At 37.7% G+C, this 26,418-nt stretch overlaps 1 protein-coding gene across 1 annotated transcript in view; it reads right to left on the bottom strand.

Annotated features, from left to right (window-relative positions):
• CERS6 (ceramide synthase 6) overlaps positions 1 to 26,418 on the bottom strand; it is a 75,778-nt gene that overhangs the window by 12,101 nt on the left and 37,259 nt on the right. Inside the window, exons 4-7 of the mRNA XM_072419089.1 lie at positions 21,831 to 21,937; positions 19,294 to 19,313; positions 6,957 to 7,085; positions 5,605 to 5,711 (exon numbers count right to left, since the gene is read on the bottom strand). Of these exons, the coding sequence (XP_072275190.1) occupies positions 5,605 to 5,711; positions 6,957 to 7,085; positions 19,294 to 19,313; positions 21,831 to 21,937 (363 nt within the window). The remainder of the gene's footprint in view (positions 1 to 5,604; positions 5,712 to 6,956; positions 7,086 to 19,293; positions 19,314 to 21,830; positions 21,938 to 26,418) is intronic.

Below are 26,418 nucleotides of genomic sequence, written 5' to 3'. Positions count from 1 at the left end.
TTTAATGTTCTTTTACTCTTTCACTTTAGTGTCGGAAGTCAATAAGGGTCTGATTTATTAAAGCTCTCAAAGACTAGAGAAGATAAACATGGATAGCCATGGGTGATCCAGCAAACCTGGAATGGATTTCTTTAAAATTGTTTGCTATTAGTAGGTCAACAGAAGGCCCATGATTGTCAAAAGTCTAAACAGATACAAATTTCAGCTTCCATTTGATTCACAAGCCTCATAAAAGGGAAAAGAACGTAATAAACCGTTCCTGTCTGAGCCAAATCTTCCTTCATTTGTGTCTTACATATTCTCCCTCCCAGACACTGAAACTCACTGTAGGAGTTGATCAGCGGTGCTGCCAATCTGGAAATCCGTGGGCAAGACTTGGTGTGTCCAGGTGCTACAGACATGTGAATCGGCAGTGACCATGCTGATAGCTGCACCACCTGCAACTTTTTTTCTTCCCATTGTAGTGACAGTGGTTGGAATAAAACAAGATGAAAAGGAATCAAGTACAAAACAGTTTTTAGGGGTTGTGTGTTAAAATGCCCTGACTTCAATGCTCATCAACTGCTGCTGATAATAATTAGGAGCCAGCAGAAAGAACTGAAATGTGGAGAAAGGAACAGATATTTAAAAACACCCTAAAGTGTTTAAAATGGACAGAGGCCAGGGAAAAACAAAGAGGCGATATCTCAACAATACCGGCCACCGGAAAGGGCTTGGGGTGTTGGACAGTGGAAGTACCTGCAGTAATTTGCGATGCTCCAACAATGATAGATCTTTACTCCCTGTTACAGCCCAATCACCACCACTGATAGTAAAAATACCTATGTGTGCTTCTTTTATTGCCTCTCTTCTTTGTTCAGCCATGGGGTGGCAATTCTTACATGCAAGATGGCAGATGCCGCAAGTCTAGGTCATTGTGCATGTCCCGCAAGTAGTATAAAAATAATGATAGGAGAATGGGAAAATATTTTTTTTGCAGGAGATTTGAAAACTTTGGGCAAAATTTGTGCAACAGTTTTTAACACAAATTTTGCTCATAGTTTTCAAATCTCAAAAGCCAATTGCTCATTTTCACTCATCAGTGTTGAAATGTAATCTCAAATGCAATAGTTAGAAACTTGTTTGAAAAAAACATTTAATATTAAGCACCACAGTTATAATCATTGGTTTGCTGTGTTTCAAAGCCTTTGTTATGGGGAATCAAAAGAATAACTTAACCTTCTGATGCAAGTTTTTGAATTTCTGAAATTTTTTAAAACATGTGGGTCTGGTAAACTGGAACTATCCCACCTCTTTTAATAAAAAAATTATATATATATATATATATATATTTTTCTATCCATTGGACAGAAGATTACAATACAAAATAGGTAAAAATTGAAGTAATCTAATCACCGCAATCTATAGTTGTACAGGGAAAGAAAAGGCAGAGGTAAGATTCTACACTTGCAGTATTACCTGTATATCATATATAACTGTATTGATTTTTATTGTGATAAACAGTTATCCTTTAATATATGAATCGTGTATCCATGAACATGTGTTTCGTGCTAATACTGCTTTCTTTCTTTAAAAGACTCAACAAAGAAAATGACATTTGAAGCAGACAAGTTGAAGAAAATATTTGAAGTAACCTGCCCTTGACTTTTCACAAATGATTCAGTGCTGTAGGCAGAGAACACAATGAGAAGGGAATTCCAATGTCCTCTGTGTATAAGCTAACAGTTTAGAACAGCACAATGTCATGCTAATGAGAACACTGAACACTAATTGCTTCTCTCATAACTGTCATGGAATCTTTGTTGGTAAAGTCTAACACTTCTTTTAATACATAAAATGCAAGTACCAAGTACAAACAGGAGGGAACCAGCCTCATGGGTAAAGCATGTACGGTAAGTATATTGAAAAAGGAGAAGGGACTTGTGGGTAAGTAGGACTTAAAAAATGTTGTCCTGTACAAGAATGTCCCACCCACATAAATTGCTGTACCAACACCTGGATAAAATAGAAAGCATAGCAAACAATAAAAAAAAAGTATAAAATACAACTACCTTACACCCCAGTATGTTTGTTTAGGCCTGAAAGACATCACATGATAAGGCACCTTCGTTATCAGGTTATAATAATATACAGGAAAAGATGAAAACCCATGAGAACTGACTCTTAATTCTGGGGCCAATTGGTGGAAGAAGTGGCTGGACATGGGATGTAAATATCTTTTTTTGCAATGGCTTGCCAATGTGTTATTGCTTTTACTTAACATTTTTACATGGAGAAGTGGCTGCAAGATAAGCAGACCTTGTATTCTCATGCAAAGTCCTCTTTAAAGCATTAAAAAACCTGTTGAGCCAGGTCAATCCTGCAGTAGCCACATAGAAAATATTTTTGGGTTAGAAAACTCTATTACATTTCCATGAATAGTTGCACAAGACTTCAGCTGTCTGTATATCTGTATCTACTGATCTGAATGAGTTATGACATATAGTTTTCACTGAAAGTATTTCTGCTTAATCAGACCATCAGTCTTAATACTCTAGCCTTGTAACAGAATTTACTTTAAAGACTCTTTTATCATCAGAGGAAACTAAAAACCTCTTTGTAAGAAAAAAAACCTCTCTGACACTGTCCCTACTTCCCCCACTAATCCATTCCTTCCCCAGATGCCTAACAATAATCTCCAACTGATGAAGCAGCATGGAAAGGTTGTGAAACAACTTAAATTTTACAAGAACAAATCCTTTTGAATGTGACTAACTAATACTAGATGCACAATGACCTGGATAAATGAGAATCCTTACAGATATATTACCAATAAGAATTATTCCAAATATTCTCGCTTTGTATCTTCCCGATGTGTTGTGATTGTTTTCTTTCTCTCACTGTCATACATACTGGGCCTGATTTATTAAAGGTTTCCAAGAATGGGGAAGATAGACTGTTGTCATTTTTTACTGGCAGATAAGATTCTCATGTCCAGGCTAGCATCTTTCTGGACACCTGTCAGGATTTTTTTGTTTTGTGTACACTATATAGACCTACCAAGACACTACACCATCTCCACCCTGCCAATGAAGATGGCCAAAGACCTTAACTTTGAAGAAGACCAGGCAAAGATAACAGTGGCTGCAATGGCGGTATGAGCAACATTGTAGTTGTCACAATCCCGGTTGGGGATGCACATTACTGCAAAACCCTGAGCACCAGGAGCAGATTTACTTCCACTTCAAAATGTATTTTTTGGAAAAGGTTATTGGTTTTAGCTCAGCATTAAAAACAAACCCTGATATGATTTAAAGAGCTAAGCAGCTATGATACTACAGAATGTATCAGCACTACCACTACTATGTTTAGCAAAAGGCTAATCCTACTTGTCCTGCATTAGGTAATTACAGAGATAGGCCTGCAATACAGCACTGTACATGGCTCACTAGTGCTAATGACATTTTAAATGACAGTAGTGTTAAATAAAGAAACTGTAATGTCTACAATGTTTCACATTTTCTTTTGTGTATGGCAGTGGAGTCAGAAGTGATCAGAATATAACTGGGAAAAAGACAATGTTACAGTTTGCTCTCCTGACACCAACAATACTCTGGTTGACAATGAGGCACGCTAATTATTCAACAACTAGAATGCCATTGTCACACATATGCCACAGCAGTGTAGAACAGAAAGGATGGGCTGGGGGAATAAGACATTCACTGTACAGACAACACGGGTAAAAAAAACTCCAATATTAAAGTGTACGTACAGGTAATTTTTTTTTTTTGATTAAAAGTATTGTGGGTCTGATTAGGGGTGTCACAGATAGTGCTGGAGGTTAGTGGTTGAATCAATGTCATACATTTTGGATATCCAACAACAGTCAGGGGCTGCCCTAGTGGAGTTGGGCAGATATTCAAATATGAATTAAGGGGTCAAGTTCTAAAACTGTGACAATCCCCTGTGCATGTATGAAAAGATCATAAATGAAAGTGACATGGTGAATTACAGTAGTAAAAGCCATAAAACTAATAGATGGTTGGTTCCTAGCAGTGATGCAACAGCAGGAACCAGTTAATACCACAGGATTGGGTGATGCTCATTGACATGCATTGGTATTGCCATTAGGATATGAACATTAAAGCTTCAGTAAGCAAAAACATGTATTGCTGCTTTTTAAATACAGAAAACCTTTACATACATATAAAAAATTTGTGAAAAGTCAATTTTGGAAATGGCAAAAACAGCAACAATTTTAGATAATGGAGAAATACTTACAATTTTTAGGACTAAGGCTCCAGATTTATATCTTAGCCAGGTCACATTTTTGTACTTCTTCCAAAATTGACTTTTTTTCCTTCTTCAAAATAGGACACAATACATCTTACAGCCACACTGGATTTTGAACAGATAGCTACTGAATGTGTAACACCCAACAACTGTCGCTTTCTGAGACCCAGAATGGGTGAGTATAGTTGCCTAAGATTATCAGTCCAACTTTTTTTTTACAAGGCCATATACATTGCAAAGTGCCAAGTTGATGCATGGCACCCATGGGCACTGAAGGAAATATTAAATTCAGCATGGTGAAAAAAATCGGTATGCTCAACAGATTACAGGCAGAATCAAATAATGGATGCTTCCAAACAGTAAACACCTCAGAGACAGGCTCTATCACCCAGAGACAGACTCCAACATCCAGAGACCAGCTTCAGCTCCCATAGGCATTTTCTAACTCCCAGAAACAGGATTCATGTTCCAAAGATAGACTCCAACAACCAGAGCCAGGCTGCAGCTTCCATAGACAAGCACTAGTTCATGGAGGCAGGCTTCAGCACAGATAGGCAGTTTCTAACTCGCAGAGACAGGCTCCAACTTGCTAAGACAGACTTCAACAAACAGAAACAGACTGCAACTTGCACAACAGCTCCTAGAGCCAGGCCCCATTTCCCAGAGATAGAGTTCTTTTTTCAGAGACTTCAACTTCCTAGATGCCAATATCCAGAAAACGAAATAAAGCTTGCATAATTCAGTTGTATACATACTGTCTAGGTGTTTCAATTGTAAACATACAAAGGTGCTTTGGCGACATGCCCTGAATATTTTGGCCTAGCAAGGCCACTGGTACAGGCCCTGGGGAAAAATGCCCAGTCCTTCCCTTCTGTACAGTAGCCAGTGGCTTAAAACTTGAACATAGACTTATTGTGAAATTACCACAAAGGAAAATTTATAATCAAAACAGTACATTATAGTTTAGACCATTAAGGCTCAATAGATTAGCAGTATATGCACTGGCTAAAAACAGGCCATGCACCACAACTCTTTAAGGACATAACTGACGTACAATTAGGTATAAAAGAACCATATATTAATAAAGTTTATGACTTGATTGCTTAGTATGTGCCATACTTTTGTAAATCTTCCTTCAGTGAACATTTTTTGAAGCAGAATAACAAAATGATCAATGGATTAAAGAAATGTATGAAATCAAATTAACCCAAGAAAAGCCTTAAAATGGGATGCTGTCATTATCAGGATAAAAAGAGAGGTTACCAAAGGAGCTTAGAAAATCATCATCACTGCATAACACAAGTCATTTTCTTCAATGTCATGACTACTTACCATAAAGGAAAAATACCAAGTCTAGCAATTACGAACACCAAAGCAAACACGACAAATAGGAGGTCACACAGTTTTTGACATTTGGAGTAATTTGCCATTTTTGCTGCCTGGAACAGAAGAAAACAGACATTACTGCAAACTAAATGACAGCTCCAGCCTGTCATTAACAACTGCTGATTGTTTTTTATTCTCATTCTCTAAATAGTTTTTGTAGAAGAAAATTAAAGTAGGCATTCCAGCCTTAAAACATTGCCTGAATATTGTTTACCATTTGTAGACTCCAAATATGGGATCAAGGAGAAATTTATGAAAGTATTAGTAATTCCTGACAACCAAAGTCACATCATATATATATTCATGGATGAAAAGGTTAAGATTTGAAAGAAAAAGGCTTGGTTATGTCTCAGGGTATCTTTACCGCATCTGGCATAGGTGCTTTAGTGTGTGCAAGGAACAATTACATCTCAAAACTTTCATGATATTCTGTGTGTCAAAAAACATTATTCTAATGACCCAAAATACACAAATTAAACCAGCCAAGAATAGCAAAGAACAAAACACACTGGGCTATTCACCTTCCATGAGCCCTGATTTAAATCTTATTGAACTTCTATGGTAAGAACTGAAACATGCAGTCTGCAGTAAGCCTTGAAACTTGACACAGCAGGAGACATTTGCTCAGTAAAAACGGGCCCAACTACCTGTTGACAGGAGTGGAAATGTCATTAAGGGCCACATGAATTCGCAGTAACTACCTTTAAAGGGAGTACAACAAAATACTAGGTTAAGGGTGCTATCATTTTTGTTGGTGCCATTTTCTTTGTGTTTTAATACAAAATACACAATATGTGCCAACTCTACTTTTGTTAGTTTCACATTTTTCATGAATGGGTATCAACATTTGCATATTTGTTTGTATGGTGTACAGCCTAAACTGGTATGACAACAGTAAATTATTTATAAGACTGAGCCACTTAGGTTTATAAAAAAACAGCTAAATGATATATATTATAATTTTTATTTCATCATTATTTTGTATTTCAATCCGCTTTTTTTTTTCAATGTTGTAATATTTCTTTCATTCTCATATTTGGGGCTATTTTAGGGTTCGTATGATCTATGTCATGGCCTTAAATAAGATTTTTCAATGTGAAATAAAATAGAAAAAATTTGTGGCTGTAGCCATAGCATAGCATACTTTTTAGCATTAGCTTTTACAATTTATCTCATTCTTTAACAAGTTCCAATTATTTCAAAAGTAATACATTGCTAGGACATTCAAAAACTAAGAAGTTTCCAAAAGTTTCCAAAAATGATTTATTCTTCATAAAATAATTAATGTTTAGCCTCACCTCTAGGAGAACATCAGCCATGTCATGAAGGCACATCACTAAGGTACCAACTCGTACCATATTGTTGACATAAGAGAATGTAATAAGAGATATGGTTGCAAGGTGGTGAAGAAACATTATCCCGAAATCCTATAAGAGAGAAAAATAGCATGTTTAGAGTGAACCATTACCGTAAACATTCCAATGTCGGCTTATAGAGTACAACTGTGGCATGTAAGTTATATATCAACAGATTTATGTAACTACCCAGCTACATTACACCTGACAGCTGCATCTCCAGGCATAAAAACTATAAGCAAAATATTTTACAGTAATGGTAGCACCATTTTCAATAATACATTTCAGAACAAGCCATGCCTGCGGTATACCAGAATCCCGCTTCTCCAACCTACCCAATCCCCATTACCCAACTGAAGACAAAACACACCAAATGGACCGTAAGGGCTATTATTATTATTACTTTTACCGCTATCATACTTTCAAATTGACATGCCTTTTCCATAACATCATAATAACAAAATACTACTAAACAAACATAGACCATAGCAAATGAATAACAAAAATCCTAATCAATATCTTTCCAGATTGTCGATCCTTGAAGGAATTTATCATATCAATTTGGGAACTTCACCAACATGATACTGTTGCTCCCAGCCACACTTTCAACCAACTTGGGACCAATATCAAAACTACTGGCAGACTATTCCAAACTAAAACTTAGTTCACCTCATTTTTCAGACCTCTTTCCGGAGACTTCACAGCAAAGATAGGTTCTGAACCCTATTGATACTGACACCAAAGAACACGGTCTTTAGGTACCTCAACTTCTCGCACCTACCCAACCAACCATTACAGACAAAACTAATCTCAAAACCTCAGGCCTCTGCAACAATACAGGAGGGGAGGGTGGGAAGGTCTCACTAACACAGCTAAATTCCTTATGACCTCACCTCTCTACACCATCACCTTTTATGACTTTATTCCCATCCTTACCTTCACCCTCCCACCAATCCTCAAACTGACCCCTCCATATCCCCAAGACAAACTTTTCACCCTAACCTGTCTGTTCCATTGTTCCCCCAATCATGCAGGCCTTCCCCTAAGAGCTCCCTTATATTGCATGTTCCAGGCCTCTCTATAAATTGATAAAAGGCCTGTGGTTGTTATATGTTTGCTATATTAAAATATTGCAGTGCTGTAACACTAGACTGATCTCCTGATTTGGACTGCCAACACACCCCACTCTTCTCTCCTCCATTACAGTGGGGAATTAGTGGTTATCAGAAGATAGCTGTGAAGGCTGATAATATTGTTTGGAATTTTAATTTAGCACACCGGAATTTACAAAGATATTAGATTTCTAGGCTGAGGAACAAATTTTGAGTACTACAGAAATGTACAAAAAAGGAATGCAGAAAACACATCTAATGACTTGTAAGACGAAATATATATTTTTGGTATTGAGTTTAGATATACTTTATGTACACCAAGTAGAATATGTTTATAAGTCTTATCTAACTACTTAAAATAATGTTGTTGTTTTTTTAAAGTTAAATATAGAGTGTTGATTTCTATCATAATGCAAATATATTAAATCTTATAACTTTCAGATTTATTTCTGTCTGTTTGCCTTATATCTATCATGCACTATGAATAGCTTATTGATGCCTGGAATTGATGGAAACTGTTTTTTCCCCAAACATATATTAAAACTGTCAGCTTTCAGTAAGATAACCTTATAATGTCAGCCAAAACACCTTGCTTGCCACCAATGCCATCTAAATATGCAGGACCATGAGGCCATATCCTATTTTTAATCAGCAGACCCTGTGATTTGATGACAGCTCTCTGCAGTTCATATTATTGCAATAAAAGAAAACAAGGTCATTTATTACTATTCTTTATTTTAACATTGCAGAGGACATGCTAAATGTATAATCAAGTGGTTTGGTTATTTTCAAAGAGAAAAAGGATATTGCTTTCTTTTCTGATTCAGTAAAACGCCATCAGCATTTCTCAGAAATAGGATTAAATATAGAAAATGATTTCCTTGTAGACTAGACAAAAGGGCAGCAACTGTAATGACACCCAATAGTGGATCCCTCCTGCCTACAATTAATGTAAGAAGATCTAGGTACCTCCATCCTTCAATAACTTTATCATGGGTTTCCCCAATGCTCTACTGAATTCATGGAGAACCCCCTATTTAGTGAAATATAATGAGTCTGATTAATTAAAGCTCTCCAAGACTGGAGAAGATAGACTATCATATGACAACATATGTGATCCATCAAACCTGTAAGGGATCTGGTCCAGGACTGAAACAATAACAGTCTGTTTTTTTCCAGTTTTGGAGAGCTTTAATAAATTAGGCCCATTGTTTTACATCAATTTTACCCTTACTTAGGTGCCCACCCAAGGAAAGGGCAAAAGTACCCATAGGCACAGGTTTCACAGTGGGTGAAGGGAGCCAGATATTAGATTGCCAGATATTCTGTCTAAGGTCACTTAGAGTTTTACAATATTAGCATGGGAGAAAATTCTCGTTTAACCAAATTTTAGTAATTGATTATGGGAAGGTTGAAACGCAATTTCCAAAAATCTTGCATTCCATAAATATGTAGGTCACCTCTGCAAAGCTTACAGGTTTATGTAAACTGAAAGGAGTAGCTGGAGAGTGAAGAGTTACGAAGGGGGCACTGTCAGCACTGAATAATTAGTGGAGTAATAGTAATGATTAAACACTTATTCTTTGGCAGCTGGCTAGCAGTGCTCAAATGCACCCAACTCAAATGCACCTCAATACCGATGAAAACAAGTGTCTATGGCAGGGGTCCCAAACCTCCGGTCCGCTGCCCATCTGACAGGTGGGCTGCAGCTCTAGCCGCTACACCACCCAGTGGGGTCAGGAGAAGGACTTTGATGGGGGGGGGCACACCGGCCAGAGCCATGGACTATGTCTCCCGTACGTATCACAGGCTAAAAGCTGTGGGTGGGTTGTGCGATAGGAGTGGGCGGGTTCTGGCATCATGAGGTCACTGTGGAGGGAAGTTTCTTCCCCTTTAAGTGACACACAGCTTCCCGCACATGCACGGTCCGGAGTCTGAGGTTAGTGGTTCATGAACTCCAAAAGGTTGAGGACTGTAAAACAGTCACAGATGATCCAGAAAATAGTTTAGGACAGGGTTTCCCATCAAGTGTTCCGTGGAACCCTAAGGTTCGTTGCTAGGGGTTCCTTGAGCAATTTTTTCCTCTCAGGCCAGTTTAGGTGACACCTATTACATTTTTGGCGATCTAAGAGGGTGACATTATTCTCAATGGCCTGCAATGTAAGACGCATTATTCCCACTGATCTCCATGCGAATATATTGTGGAAACAAAATAGATCAGAAGAGACTCTGGTTAGGGACGGGTTCCCCAGCCACTACTCAAAACCAGGTCATTTTATCTGCAATGTAAGATAGGGGGGTTTCTTTCTGGCAGAAAGTTCTTATTTAAAAGGAAAGAGGTTCTTGGTAAAGAGATGCCTATAAATAATTATATAAAATACCTGGTTTTGTTTTTTTGTTGGATATACTCATGCAAGGAAGCATCCATGGCTGGTTTTCTTTTGTTTTCCTTACTTAGAGAAAATGAAACCTTGTACTGGCTAGTACTGATTACTGGACTGTCCTTTGTGTGTCTTTCTAATGCCTAACTCTCACAATACCCTAACCCCATTTTATGCCACATATTTGTTCATTTTGGTATTATTGCAACGAGACAATCACCTTTAAATAATTGTTTTTATCTAGTTAGCTCTGTGTGTAAACAAGTATCCAACATAGGAATGTATCCAATATATGCGGGTAGACAGCGACTTTTTACCTCAGTTTACCAATATCAGAATGAGCCCCTTTTATTAATATATCAGATAGAGAGTTGATCCATATTAATAATATGCCAGTGCAGAACTCTAGTTACCATTCCCAGAAATTAATTTACTGCACAACATACTCTTCTTTGAACATGGCAGTGAGTGATGTAAACTGCTCTGCCAATTATGCTCAGTTACTTAAAGGGGAGATTAAAACTCCAGTTACATACTAATTAGGATCATTTCAGACATCTCAATGTTATTATAGAAGAGGCAATCAGTAATACAGTACAGAACAAGCCTTTATTACATGTAATAACCAGAATTGCACTGATTCATATATTACAAGGCAATTTATCTGAAGACGAAAATGTTATATATTGAATATTCAAAGCAAATTTATAGTCTGTAAAGAAGATTAACTCTTTCCATTTTACAGAGGGAGGCCAGTGAGTGCTTTGCTGCTTTACATTCATTAAAGCAAATCTCCTGGTTAGCAGCTAATTATTTAACTGAAATACATATATATGAAATGTTTTATGCACCAAAGGAACAGTAATTATATTCATCCAGTCTTGTGACTCAATTACAAATCTGCCAAACTGCATAGTCAGGAAGATGATTAGTATTTCTTGCTTTACATATTCCCCTGTCACCTACCTATTAAAGTGAACTGTGAAGGAGTGTAGAAGCCATTTCAGACCCATAGTGAGCTGTGACATTATGCTTTGGGCTCAATTGTGGTCCCTGCAGTGAATAGCCAGTACCCAAAGTGATACAAGTATAAGCTACTAAAGTAGATCTGCCGAGCCTTGGTATTGTGGATAGACAAAAAAGAGATAGGGCTGCATAATTCATTCCTTTAAACCATATTTCAGCAGCCATGGCTCTTCATCATCAGCCGGATGTTAGGTTCACCTGCTCTGTAGAGTACCATGGTGATTGCATTGGAAGTAAATACAGGAAATATTATTTTAGCAAAAAACAAAACAAAAATGAAAAAAAAACTTATCTTTACACCTTTAATCTTTTACACTTATCCATTTTCTTTACTGTTAAATCATCATCTTTAAAGAAGCTTGTATTCTTTTGATCACTCTTATTCATGCGTGCGCAGCTCAGTGTACATTGGGCAAAACATTTTGAACAGACAGGTAAGTTTCATTTCGGAAGGGGCATTGCCAGTCTCTTCTGTAATAAAAATTTTGACTGCTATCGGTTTTTGTTGGTGGAATTATAGTTCCACCTTAAGATATCTCTTTTTTTCTTATTATTTGAAAATTTGACTAAAAATGATTTACACAGAAAACAGCTCCACTTTTCTGGTGTTAAGAAAATATCTGCTCCAGAATATGAGAATCTGTACATCTTTTGTAGATCCAAGTTTTTCTCTGAAGTCAAATTTTTTTTTTAATGTATATCTGTCTGTAGCTTAAATATGTATAAGCTAAAATATGTAGATGCTTAGCTAAGTATGAATACATCTACTGATTAAAAAAAACTAAAAAACAGCAATTAGTAATAAATACATTTATAATGTATTGTCATGTATGTAACCAGACATACTGTCTCCTTAATTTGTATAATGTTTAAAGTAACCTTGGAACACTTACAGCATTTTATAATTCATGTTCATCAGCTAAAGGAAATAGATTGTTACTAAAAATAGAAACTATATTTTTACTAGATATTTTCCTAATCCAAATTTTCATTTGGATGTTGCTGAAAACTAATATTTAAATTTAACTAGATCTTTTTTAAAAAATTAACAGAGACTATTGTATTGTATGTATTGTACATTTCCAAAGCTCCTACTGGGAAGAACCCAGTAGCCAAGCCTTGGGATTGGCTGTTGAGACCTGAGCCCTGTCACAGTGAAGAAAACAAATGCTCCTCCATATTTGCTTGCCGCATTCAATTAGCTAGTGTCTCAGTGTGCAGGGAAATGTGACGGGAACAAAGCTGGGTAAATAAGTATACATTGTCTGGGAGGGTGAACTATGGGCAGACACTGTCACCACCAATTCAGGGCAAAGTAATAGTTCCTCAAAGTACACATTTATGGACTGAGTTTAATATACATTTATGGACTTAGTTTAATATACAAAGGCATATATGAATTTACTGTATATATAATGTGATCTTATGGCTGTTCCCAGTTACTAAATCTTACACATTCACCTTAAGTTCTGCAAATAGTACAATATTCTTTTTTCTGTTTAACAGCAGCCTCAATGTGTTTTGGGGTGCAAAGTTGGAAATGAGGATGGAAGCTGAATGGGTAATTAATGCTATATTGTGACAAGATCAAGTTAAACACTGAAGAAGCTACAAATTGGTATTAAATGAGATGTGAACATATGGTAGAGCAACTTTCCAGCTTTGGATATATTACACTTTAGTTTATTGTCTGCATAATTGTATCCTTTAACTCCCAAAACAGTTTGAATAATCGTTTCTGTAGCTGTATATCAGATATATTCAAAACTTCACAAAGAATATTCTTACCAAATGGCCGCTCATCTGCACGGAGCACTTTGCATAGACAATTTGTAGACAGTCTTATTATGGGGACATAGAGTTTTATTTGGTGGATATAAGTGTTAAAAATATGCACAGAGGTTGATTTACTTGATGATTTGGATACAGCACAATGTCCACACAGGCAGAGAGAAGCAGTGCTGAATAAGCATGAAATCTTTCTCCTGGGATTTTGGCTGAAACTAGCTCATAAGACTGTTTTGACAAGAACAATAGTTTGTTAGCATAGAGTGGATACTTTGCCAGTAGTTGTCTCTATATTAACCCTGAATCAAAAGTTTCTAAAATAACAAGTTCTACTTAACTGTATTTGTTATTTTGGTTGATATTTAAATAAATAATGTAAAGGGATAAAAAAAAATCAATTTTTAGCATAAGAAAAGGAGAACTGTGTGTCAGTTAATGCCATCTGGAGGCAGTAAAAGACTAGGGGACTATTTATCAATGTTTCACCCTTTAAAACCTAAATCTGATAAGCAATGGGTAGGTCTTGGGTAGGTTGGGTAAACTATTATAAATAAATCCATAAGTACTTTTTTTGCCTATTTTCTTTTTACTTCAATTAAATCTCAGCTTCAGTCTCCTGTTTTCTAATAGTCTGTAGCAGTGTTTCTCAAAAATAGATCTGGGGAACCCTAGGGTCCTTCCAAAGGTTGCTAGGGGGTTCCTTGATCAATAAGCAACTTGTGCATTTCAGGTCAGTTTAACTGACTCAAATTAACTTTTTGGCTATCTGTAATGGGGGTATTCTTTCCATTGGTCAGCAATCTAAGGCCACACTAATGTACTATGAGTTGTGGATTAAGTAATTAGTGCGGGGATTCCTTAAGAAATTAAAGTAGTTTCATAGGGCCCCCCCCCCCCCCCATGTTAAAATGGTCAAGAAAGGACACAATATAGTGTTTCAACAAAATAATGTTAGATAAGGTATATGAACTAGCCTCCTAAGTTACGAAATGCGCTGGGCTTACCCCTCATGTGGTCTGTACAGGGAATGTTCTCCTGTAAACTCTATTAATGCCCAATAGACCTGCATGCCAGGACAAGGCATCACCCAGGAGTCCTCACTCCTTATAAAGGAGATTACATTGCCTTAAATATAAACTTCATACAGGTGTAAAGGTTCACATTTCATTGACATAGCTCTGTAATCATCAATAGATCATTGATATTTGAGTATTTTCTTTTAAATGCAGCCAGTTTAGGTACCTAATGCCTTAGCACCAGCTTGTTTGTATAATGTATATTGTAGACTCTCTTTGTGCAGGCTATTGTAGAATCTGTACAGCAGAGCTTAGAGAGGGATGAGGAGCCAATGAAGTGTGCTGCACTGCTGGAAACATGGTGAATGAAGGAGTATGCTGCTTCTTTTTTAATGGCATTGACCGAAGAAAAAGCTTAGGTCCCTTTCCCTGCTAGAAAGCATTGTTATGTAGAGCAGAGCTGTGTAAATCTTAGTAATACTTGAATAGGAAATTGCCCGCAGGTAAAAAAAAATTATTTGCCATGAGATCTATGAAATTCACACAAACTGGAAGAACCAAGATGCTGGGTTGCTTTGTGCATCTAACTTTAGCCTTAGACAGTCCATACGATTTACTCATCCTGGGGCCTGAGATTTACAAATGTTGCAGCAGAATCACTTGCAAATAAAGGAAACCATCAAGCGAGTTAACATTTCATCGTTTACCTGAAATATCAAATCTAGGTAATCTGGTTATAAATAAATAAATCCCTAAAGAAGAACAAAATACTTTAGATAAAAATTTCAGGAATATAATCTCTCTGCATAGATAACAGTAAGATTGCTGTGATGTCCAACTAACGTAAAAAAAATGTTAAAATCATAAATTTATGGAATCTTTTTATATATGTATTTAGACCTTTCAAAATGTAAGAAGTGAAACAGTTGCTAGGCAACTTTGTATCAAGAAAGACGTATAAAATGCATAAATAACCATTTGAATTCTTTCTTTACAGCACTGTAATTCCAACGTCTAACTCTAAAAAAATAAAAATATACAGCAGGAAAAATCCAACAACTAAGTAATAAACACATAGATTCCAGGGTATATATAAACAATTCACAAAGTGCTTTACTTGTTTAGGAGAAGGTTGCTGTTGGGCAAATGTAGCAGAATCAAATGGCATTGACTAGAATTATTCAAAGTGTACTTGAAAGGTATCAAGAAGACATGGGCAATTTACTACGCAAAGTGCAAAGCAGTACACTTTAAAGTAGTAAGTGTGTTTTCAGTTTATACTGTAATGTGTTACCGTGATTACAGTCCTGAGACAAAGCCACCTGTGAAGGGGGTAACTGAGAATATGGTATACAGAGCCACCATCAACAGGTCTATATAAATGGTAACTATTGTATTGGAGAAGACTATCAGAGATGAACCTGGCAAAGAGAGTGATCTGGCAAACTAGGAATGGATCAGGACAATGATCAAGGCTACGTACTCACAACAGATGATTCTCATCCGATAAAAGCCTCAGGGCTCGTCTTGGAGGGGAATCTGGTGTTAATACAGTGGTCATCTGACATCATTCAAGGATCCATCCTTGCATATCCACGAGCGATGGCAAACAAACAACCGCAATAGAACCTTGCTCGTTCTGCCCCCTCTTCATAGAATAGAACAGTGCTTTATGTACAGAACATGTTGAATTACACTGGGGAAGGCATTTTTTGTTGAGTTAGATCTTACATTTGTTTTTTTTTACTAATTTTTTAGTGGTGAATCCAGAAATGACCCCAGTTTCTTTGCTTTCACCTCCAGTTTTTACGATACAGGGTACCCCCCATTTTTGTCAAAAAACATACAAATTTTACAAACAATGAAAAAATAATGAAATAACTTGAATGTACTGTTTATTTAGTTCATAAAAAGGAATTAGTTACTCTATGACTTTTTTTACAGTAAAACATTTGAAATTTAATCGGGTAAGCGGTTAAGGTAAAATTTTACGCTTATAGCTTTTCCTGGAGTGTTCAGTGATAGGACAATCCCGCCGGATGCTCCAACAACAGTCAGCCATCATATGTACATTCCATCTATCCTGATACCGTCCTTCCATGACCTTCAAATCTTGTTGGAATCGTTCACCTTGCTCATCACTGAATGCACCAAGGTTTTCCAGGAAGTTAGAAAGAGGGCTTTGCAGAAAATGCACCTTCATGCTCATATTCTAACCAAGCATTCTGTAGCTCTACAAGAGTTTCTGGACAATTTCTGTATAATTATTTGCTCATGTGTTTCCAAGAATTCCAAGCATTCTTTTTGACATCTTGTCCTGATGAAAAGTTCATCTTTGATGAGCTGCTGAATCTGCCGACCATCAAACACACCGGACCATTTCAAATGACAGGCTAGGAAATGCCAAAATGTGGTACTTGAAAGTCTCCTTCAGTTGGCAAAGCTTTAACAAACTGCTTCATCAGACCCAGTTTCATGTGCAGAGGCAGGGAATATAATATTCTTTCTATCAACAAGTGGCTCATGTAGAATTTTTGGATCACCTGGTTTTAGGGCAGATCTTGGAGGCCAATTCCTTTCCACCTATTGCCTCTCACGAGCTCTGCTGTCCCACATGCACAGATAACAGGGATACTTGGTGTATCCACGTTGTTGACCAAGAAGGAAGCATACCATTTAAAGATCAACATAGAAGACCCAATTGTGTTGGTGATATTGCAACAACTCAATGACTCTCTTTATGTCTGCATATTCTTCCCAAAGAGAAACTGAATGGCCAATTGGGACTGACTCAAATATATTGCCATTGTGAAAGAGGACACATTAAGATCCGCTTTGAGCTATCAATGAATAGTCGCCATTCAGTTGAGGCATAGATTGGAATTCTCAATTCCTCCAATAAAGCAGGTATGTTATGGCAAAAATCACTGAAATGATCTCCTGGCACTTGCCAAACCATACGTATACCAAATGGCATCTTATCACGTGTTCTCTTTGTCCACATCTGTAAACCCTTGACACACTGTTTGCACACCTTATGAGGGGCCCAAGACTTATCTTGATCACCAAGTTTAACTTTTAAATATGCCAAATAGGCTTGCTTTACAAATGTGCTGATGTTCGCCCCTTGGACTGGAAATGGTGAAACTGCCACAGATATAACAAAATGAATCGGGGTTGTTTAGGCATTTAGGACGAGAAACAGCAGAGCCAGACATGATCTGAGAGAATAGAAATACGTGCGTATGTAGAAAAATACATTTTGTTTACTCACTACGTAGAGCAGCGCACAACCTCTGACCACATTGTCTTGCGTGTAAATTAATAGCCTATACAAATCCACACTACAGTAATCTCAATAATATATGCGGTAGAGAGAAAAAAAACTGACGTGATAGAAGAAAACTAACTTCACTCTCAGAATCAGCATACCTATCTAAAAATTGTTCCCCAGTGTTATCTTTCGGTCTTTTGTAATTGAAAATGATTGTGAAAGATCGTTTCTAACGACTACAATCTAATGTGTGTACACATGTGCAGACAAAAAATCCAAAGAAAATGCATTCTAAGTTTGCTTGGTCACCCAGCTTCTCCCATGAAAGTCTATTTTCTCCAGTCTTGGAAGAACTTTAAAAAATCAGGCCCATTGACTTCATGACCAGTTATTAGGGTACACGCTGGGTGTGCTCATATTGGCAGGTTTATTAGGATTGGCAGGAGCTGTCCTACTGTTAACACTGTAACCTTGCTGACAAAAAGAGAAAGCAGACCAAAGACAAATAAAAACCACATAAACCTTGTTGACAGCTAGGCAGATTATGTGCATCAAAATGTGTAGTCATCCACCATGGTTAACCTTTGCAGAATAAAACAGATCCCCCCTTATCATTTACCACATTTTTAGTTTATTTGAAGAGTAAGAGTTTGGAAAGATTCCAGTTTTCATATTGTGCGTGGTTAAAATGGAATTTAAAAAAAAAATGGCATCAGACCATTTTGGCATCAGGTCCATTTTGCAGAAAGGGACTGGCGATCCCCTCCTTTGCTATTCAAAAGGCCGGTGTCAACATATTTTGAGATTTTTGTGTCAGTCATCATCTCAGGTATCATCTCAGATCATAAGGAATTCATTAATGGGCGTAACTTATAGTTGACTTTCTGACCTGCATTTGACTTGCATAGGCATGCAAAACCTAATTTAAGTCCATCAAAACAGGGTCAGGAACCTATGGCTCGAGAGCCAGATGTGGCTCTTTTGATGGCTGCATCTGGCTCACTGCCAAATCTTTAAGCCTTAGAACAAGTCTTCTATCTGCCGAGCGCATCGCATACAGCATCCTTGGGACCCACCCTACCTTGCCCCGCACCATCCGCGGCCGAACCGGCCTGAAGCCACATCGTCCTTCACAGGCAGCCGCAAATCAAGGCCCCGGCTTCCGCCTAGCTCCCGTCAGCGGCCCACGCGAATGCGATCCCGGCGCAGTGCTTTGTATCCTGCTTCTGCTGCCCCTGCTCTGCTGGGTGAGTCCTCATCTTGGGCTGGAGGCCCATTTGTGGCCCCAACGAGGTACGAGGCATATTTCAGGCACGGTGCCACTTTCCATCAGTGGCCGAAAATCGAGGCCCCGGCTTGGGCCTAACCTGCCCTGACAGCCTGTAAGGGTCCATCCCACCAGCTACACCAGCAATTGGCTACCCTGCCTTCATTACCTCTGCCCTGCCCCACGGACCACTACCTGGGGTGGTATCCTCCTCACCTCGGTCAGCTAGCTAATTGCAGAAACCCTTTTATTGAAGAAGATAGCTAAAAGAAAAAAAGATGAGGAGTATCGTACTTTTCAGCAGGAATGGACAGAGGAATTTGCCTTTGTGGAGAGAGCAGGTTCTGCAGTGTGTCTAATATGCAATGATAAAATTCAAAGTCAAATATAAAACGGCACTTCGACACACGCCATACTACATTTGCATCGAAATATCCTGTGGGGGACAGCAGGAAAAAAGCATGTCAGTAGCTACTGCGCAGAGTGCAAACTAGTCAGCAGCAACTCTGTGTTTGGACCCAACAAGTTGACTGGAATTCGGCTAGCTGTGCTGGTGCTTTAGCAATTGTGAGAAACGGAAAGCCATTCACAGATGGGGAGTATGCCAAAACATTCATGCTTGATGTTGCCAATGAACTTTTTGACGACTTTTCGGATAAAGACAAGATAATCAAACGAATAAAAGACATGCCTCTGTCGGCAAGAACTGTTCACGATCGTACCATCATGATGGTAAATCAAATTGAGGCAACACCAGTGAAGGACATAAATGCAGCACCATTCTTTTCTCTCGCTTTGGATGAGTCAACAGACCTAAGCCATTTATCCCAGTTAAGCATGATTGCAAGGTATGCTGTCGGTGCAACACTACGTGAGGAAAGTCTTGCTGTTTTGTCTATGAAAGGGACAACAAGAGGGGAGGATTTATTCAAGTCTTTCACTGAGCTGGCTAAAGAACAATATCTACCGATCGATAAACTTATTTCGGTGTGTACTGATGGTCCTCCGTGCATGGTGGGGAAAAACAGAGGATTCGTAGCGCTTCTTCGTGAACATGAAAAGAGACCCATCCTAAGTTTTCACTGCATCCTACATCAGGAGGCGCTTTGTGCTCAGATGTGTGGCGAGCAGCTTGGTGAGGTGATGTCCTGGTCATTCAGGTGGTCAACTTTATTGTTGCCCGAGCTTTAAATGATTGCCAGTTTAAAACACTGCTGGATGAAGTTAGGAATTATTATCCTGGTCTGCTTCTGCACAGCAATGTGCCTTGGTTGTCAAGAGGGAAAGTGCTCAGCTGTTTCGCGGCTTGTCTGAGCGAAATCTGGACTTTTCTTGAAATGAAAAACGTCGCACATTCTGAGTTAGCTAACACTGTGTGGCTCCTGAAGTTCTACTATCTCGTGGACATGACTGAACATCTGAACCAGCTCAATGTGAAAATGCAAGGCGTTGGAAATACAGTCTTATCCCTTCAACAAGCAGTGTTTGCATTTGAAAACAAGCTAGAACTCTTCATCACCGACATTGAAACAGGTCATTTACTACACTTTGAAAAACTAGGAGAGTTTAAGGATGCATGCACAGCAAGTGACCCTGCTCAACATCTTGATATTCAGCAGCTAGCGGGCTTCACATCTAATCTCCTGCAGTCATTCAAAGCACGCTTTGGAGAATTTCGTGAGTGCACTCGTCTTTTTAAGTTCATCAACCATCCACATGAGTGTGCAGTGGACAGCACCGACCTGAGGTACATCCCCGGTGTCTCCGTCAGAGATTTTGAGCTACAAGCTGCTGACCTGAAGGCCTCAGACATGTGGGTGAATAAGTTCAAGTCACTGAATGAAGATTTGGAAAGACTTGCATGACAGCAAACAGTTGGCAAGCAAACACAAGTGGGGAGAAAAGAAAAAACTTCAACCTGCGGACCAGCTGATTGTGAAAACTTGGAACGCACTTCCCGTAACATACCCACACTGCAGCGTGTGATTATTGCTGTACTGACAATGTTTGGCTCTACGTATGCATGTGAACAGTCTTTCTCACATCTAAAGAACGTTACGACCAACCTACGATCACGTTTAATGGATGGAAGTCTCAACGCCTGCATGAAACTTAACCTCACCACGTATCAACCAGACTACAAAGCCATCAGCAAAACCATGCAGCACCAGAAGTCGCATTAATGGTAAGAAGTACTTTATTAATCATTGGTTAGCAACAGCATAACAACGTTTTTAAAAAGAATTAAGAGACTTATTGTACTTTAAAAGTGTTGGTCTTACATAAAATGCACACATTTACTTGTATTTAGTTTTAAACATATCGTATGGCTCTCACAGAATTACATTTTAAAATATGTGGTGTTTATGGCTCTCTCGGCCAAAAAGGTTCCCGACCCCTGCACTAAGGGGTCTAACTGAAAATGTTTTTTTCCAAGATTAACCCAAACTTCAACCTAAAATGTAAACATTTTTCATATTAAATTCTAGTGGAACATGTAAATTAATTTTACTCATGATACAGATTTTTTTTATTTAATCCAAAGTGAAAAATGTATACATTAGAAAAAAACATTGGATGAATCTTGGGTAAAACATTTATAAATAAAAAATAAATATAACTTTCTAAAAGGATTTAGTAGAAAATACCCTGACATATTCAATCAAAAATCAGTACAATGAAAAACACCATAAAAAATTGAATCAAAAGACAAACATTACATTTGTACCATGCGCTCCACAGGAACATTCACAAGGAACTGAAAACAATAGATTTTGATTCATTGGTACAATGTCACAGATTCAGAAATTACAAAGTCACATACAAGGGTAGATCGAAAATAACATGTCCATTAAGTTCAACTTCAATAAATGGCAAGAAAAATCCCTAAAATATATACAGTCCAGTTTATACTGTATATTTGCAGTTTTATAGATAAATTGCTAATATTAGCTATTAACAAAAAGATGGATGCATTGGTATGAATTATTTAATGTACCTACCTTTTTCAGATATCTGATCCCATATGTAAAGATATAAAGGTTAAATGTAAATTTCCACCTGTGAAAGAATATTACACACATTTATTAGGATGTACAAGCACAAATTAAACTATTAATATAAAAAAGAGCAGGTTTGTCCACAAAAAAATAGATCTCAATGACATTAAAATGACAAACATAACAGGAGAACATGTAAATATCGATATTACTTTTCACTTTCACGTTTTTTGAATGATTATGTATATTTTGGCTAATTTTAAATAATAACCCCTAGATTACCCCCACCCCCCAAGGAAGATCTTAGGAGCGGTTTTCTGAACTGTTCCATTCATAAATAAAGCTACAATATTAGGAAAAATAAACCACCATACTTGGTCTCACCTGTGGCAAAGGTACTTAAACTTTTTACTGTATGACTTCAAGTTGTGCACCCTTTAACTTTAGTGTTTCTCAACCAGGGTTCCATCAGATCTTGCTAGGAGTTCCTTGGGCAATTTGTGCCTCTCAGATCAGTTTAACTGATACCACAAAAATTTTGCATATCTAATTGGAGCAATGTAAGAGGCATTCTTCCCAATGACCATCTCACAAATGTACTGTGAGCTATAGATTATTATAGAGTAATAATAGAGTTATTGTAAAAGGGGTTCCCTCATGTTAAACAGGCTAAGAAAGGCTGCTTTAACTTGACTACCACAGGCACTGGAAGACAACATAAGTGCTCTAAGTTACCCATACAATTTCCATACTACTGACACCATATTCAAAACATAAAATGCAGGTTTAGCATTAATGCTCTACTATTTAGTTGCTCAAAAGAGTCACCCATATGAACACTGGGGTTTATGTTTTATGAAGGGGTAAGTCATATTACCATTTTGGCCATAAAAGCAAGTGTGTTGAAACCACAGGAATCATGAAAAGTGAATAATTTAATGATAAGAAGGTTGATAACCACATAATAGATATCTGGTATAATGGTACTAACAACCCTAGAACTGGTGTTTTGGGGCACATATGTACTTTACTTTTACCACTCAATGATCCTGGTTTATTAAATCTCATCAAAACTGGAGGGGATACACTTTCATCAGTAAAGCTAGGTGATCCAGCAAACCTTGAATGGATTTTTTAACCCCCCTAGCATTCTAATTCTGTCCGTATTTCCATGTAAAAAGTGTTACATTTTTTTGCATGGAACTTCATTTTACATTGTAGGCTATAATTCATAGGCATAACTCACTGAAATATGTCCAAAATGTATTAAATTTATTACATTTATTAAAAAACTTAAAAATAAAAAAAACAAATCTGTAAAAAATAAATATATATATATATATATATATCTATATATATATATTTTATTAATACAGCTGCTTTGTATTGAATCCAATACAAATTTTATTTAATTTCCCTGAGATCTTCTCTGCACACGTGGGGAGAAGATCGAAGAAAGAACACATGTCCAGAGGAGCTGCAGGGACCGGCAGGACGCCGAGGGACGACAATGGAACAAGGTAAGTGTTTTATGTTTTAAGCGACTTCGAGTGTCGCACTCGGGATTACTGCTAGGGGGGTTTAAAGTTACTTGTTAGCAAATGTTTAATCCTGGACCAGATCCATTTCAGGTGTGCTAGATCACCCAATTTCACTGATGAAAGTGTATCCTCTCCAGCCCTGTGTATTTTGGATTGCTGACAATCGAGTAAGATTTCACAAATGGGCAATATGGAAATGTGTCTCAAGACCAACAGGACACGGGTCCACCAAGGGAGTTGCAGGTAATGGAGCTTGAATTTTGAGGTTTCATAAGGCCTACAAAATTCTACAAATCCAAAATATAATTTGTGTTAATAAGGTTAGTTTCCAGCAGACAGTCATACAGAGCCAACAAACAAGTCGTCAACACTTTTTTTGGAGTTGTGCTCTGAGAAAGATCCAAACACACTGAAATAAACCCAGTGTATGGACTAAGCTAACCGAGTGGTAACAATTTTAAAATAAATATTAGTATTACTAAATATCAATTATATTTAATGAAAACAAATGCCCAATTGATGTGAGGCCATATAGGTTACATTATTACTGCATATGTTGATTTCCCTTCAAATGTTTAAGTCTTCTGCCAATTAATTATTGCATGAAAGTTTTTTTTATTTTATCTTATTTGGATATGCAGAATATTTGCATTTTTTCTAAGCTATTGACAGTTAGCATCTTTGCTTTTGTGGTTGTGAAGAGCTGAGAAGACAGGTAACAGAATATCAGCAATGAAGGCCAGTTGAAAGAAAATGTTTTATCTAATATTCAGATTATTTATAACTGTTAGTTTTGTGTTGGATTGTCTGGAGCTAAGAAACCCTTTAGAACATTCTATGCAATCAAGTGAGATTGAGTTCCTGTGCATTCTGCAGTATTATTTTAAACGCTCAGTTCAAATCAACTAAATATATTTCAAGTTCATCAAAAAGGTCTCTAATGTATTACAGTTCTTTCTAAAGCAACCAAAGTCTGAGTAAAAAGCTGGTCTCCTACTAGCAGTTGAAAATTGTGACCCTTGCTGTCTGAGAAGAAACAGTTTTAAGTACTGGTCAATGAGATGCAGAGATTTTGACATTTATGCAAATCAAGATCTTCCAGAAATAATTAATTGCTCCCCTCTCATGTTTATTTAAGTTATCAGTATAATATTTATTATTGATTTTATGCTCCTTTGCAGTTTCAAGTCACTGCAATCTGCATGAAATTGGCAAAAAAGTAGAATTTTTCTCATCTCAATGAAAATTTCTAGCAGTCATCTCATTGCAGAGATCCGATACCCCTCTTACTGATTTGGAGCCAGCGCTCTGTAATCAGAGGGCAGTATAACACTTTGCTGACTGCAGAGACATAGCCATCACTGCTTCCTCACAGACAGCAAGAGACCCACAATGAAGCTGCTGTCAGAGGAAAGATTTTTCTACCCAGGCTGTGGCCATATTGGAAAGAAAATTAACTTAACGGACAGTTGAGTTGGGCCTTATGCAATGAATCTTTTTTTTCCTAAAAACTCTAAACTCAGGGCATACTTCATTAGCAGAGTCAGATATCAATGGAATGCCCTCCGGTTTACCTTTACTTTGTTACATTTAATTAAAAGTAGTCCAGGTATAAGTAGGGGTTAACCTTGCTGGAAATCCTGGTTGACCCTTCCTTGGTGGGTTTTTCTGAGCTAGTATAAGACGCATCTAAATCAGTAGCACTGAATATGCAACTGAGTAAAATTTCTAAAACAGAAATAAAAGAAGTGATTGTTGGTGTTCTCATCAATTGGCAAGGCCACGCTATAAAAAAAGCAATTTCATTTTTTTTTAATGAAGGGTCCACAGTCTTCATCTTTGCTAGAAGAGACATTTGACAATATTTAACTTTTCAATATGTGTTCCATTGAAAGTCAAAGGGTTTATTCAGTTCTAAAGCAACAACGCTTATCTTCAGTTTCTCAGATCTTTCCTGGCTCACTGATGATAATATGAAGTTAAGTGACTGTTGCATGTCTCCAGTTATCAGACATCCTTGTGCTTCAACAACAGTTCTTCATTTACATATAATCTTCATTTTTATTATTCAGACCTAGCATGACTGCTATAGCTGAACTAAGTTTCGCTAACTTTTAAAGTATGTCCCCAATTTAAAGAGCCCCAGATTACTTAACCCTTCCATATCTGGTACAGCTACCTTCCCCAGGCCCCTGGACAAATTTACTTCCCCTGGTCCCCTACATTTAACTTTAAAAGCCCAACATAACTCCTATTTAAGTAACAAAATACTGAACATTACAAAGACATCAAAACCAAATGCTTTACAACATATTGCAGATTGTTTTATTTCTATAGCCCACAGCCAGAGTAGAAATGCCTGGCCCCAACCAGCAGCTGCAAAGTGGAACTCTTGGATTCTGAACGGCAGCAGTTCCACTATAGAGGTTCAACACACTGCCAATTAAGTCACTTACAGCTCTGCAATCAACAAAGCTCGGACTTCAGTTCAGTTGGGGAGCTCTGGCTCAGCAGGAGTCTTGTTGGACCTGTGTAAAGAGATAACTGCTTCCACACAAAGAGTAAGGGTTCCATGTTGAAGCATGCTGGCATAGGACAGGCTTTTAAGCCCAAGGATAGGATCGGTGTGCTTTGTAAAGATAACCCATCCACACTTTAAAACCCAAAATGTTCTACCCCAGCAAAATGCTGAGGTCCAAGCTGCCTCTTTTGATCTAAAAATGCTGGTTGGCTGGCTCTTTGCTGTTTTGTGCTCCTCCCTCTGTGTTTATTTCTTCCTGATGTCTAACTCTCCCAAACCCAGTGTATGAAGTGTTGCTGCTACACTCTTTCTGCTCCAGTGTGTGTAAAGTAACGTCTGGTCATGCTTTCCTTCAAGTCACTTAACTAGAATAAATAAGTTGGGTAGATTTTGTGATTTTCCTCATCCATGTTTGCAGAAAGTGACTTGTAACATAATAAAGCCCAAGGTTAAGCATAACAGTCTGGCAGCAGAAGTTTT

Source organism: Pyxicephalus adspersus, chromosome 7 (genome assembly GCF_032062135.1).
Source record: "Pyxicephalus adspersus chromosome 7, UCB_Pads_2.0, whole genome shotgun sequence".
Taxonomy (NCBI): domain Eukaryota; kingdom Metazoa; phylum Chordata; class Amphibia; order Anura; family Pyxicephalidae; genus Pyxicephalus; species Pyxicephalus adspersus.
Note: the sequence above shows the minus strand (reverse complement) of the source record. Positions and strands in the feature narration are given on the sequence as shown.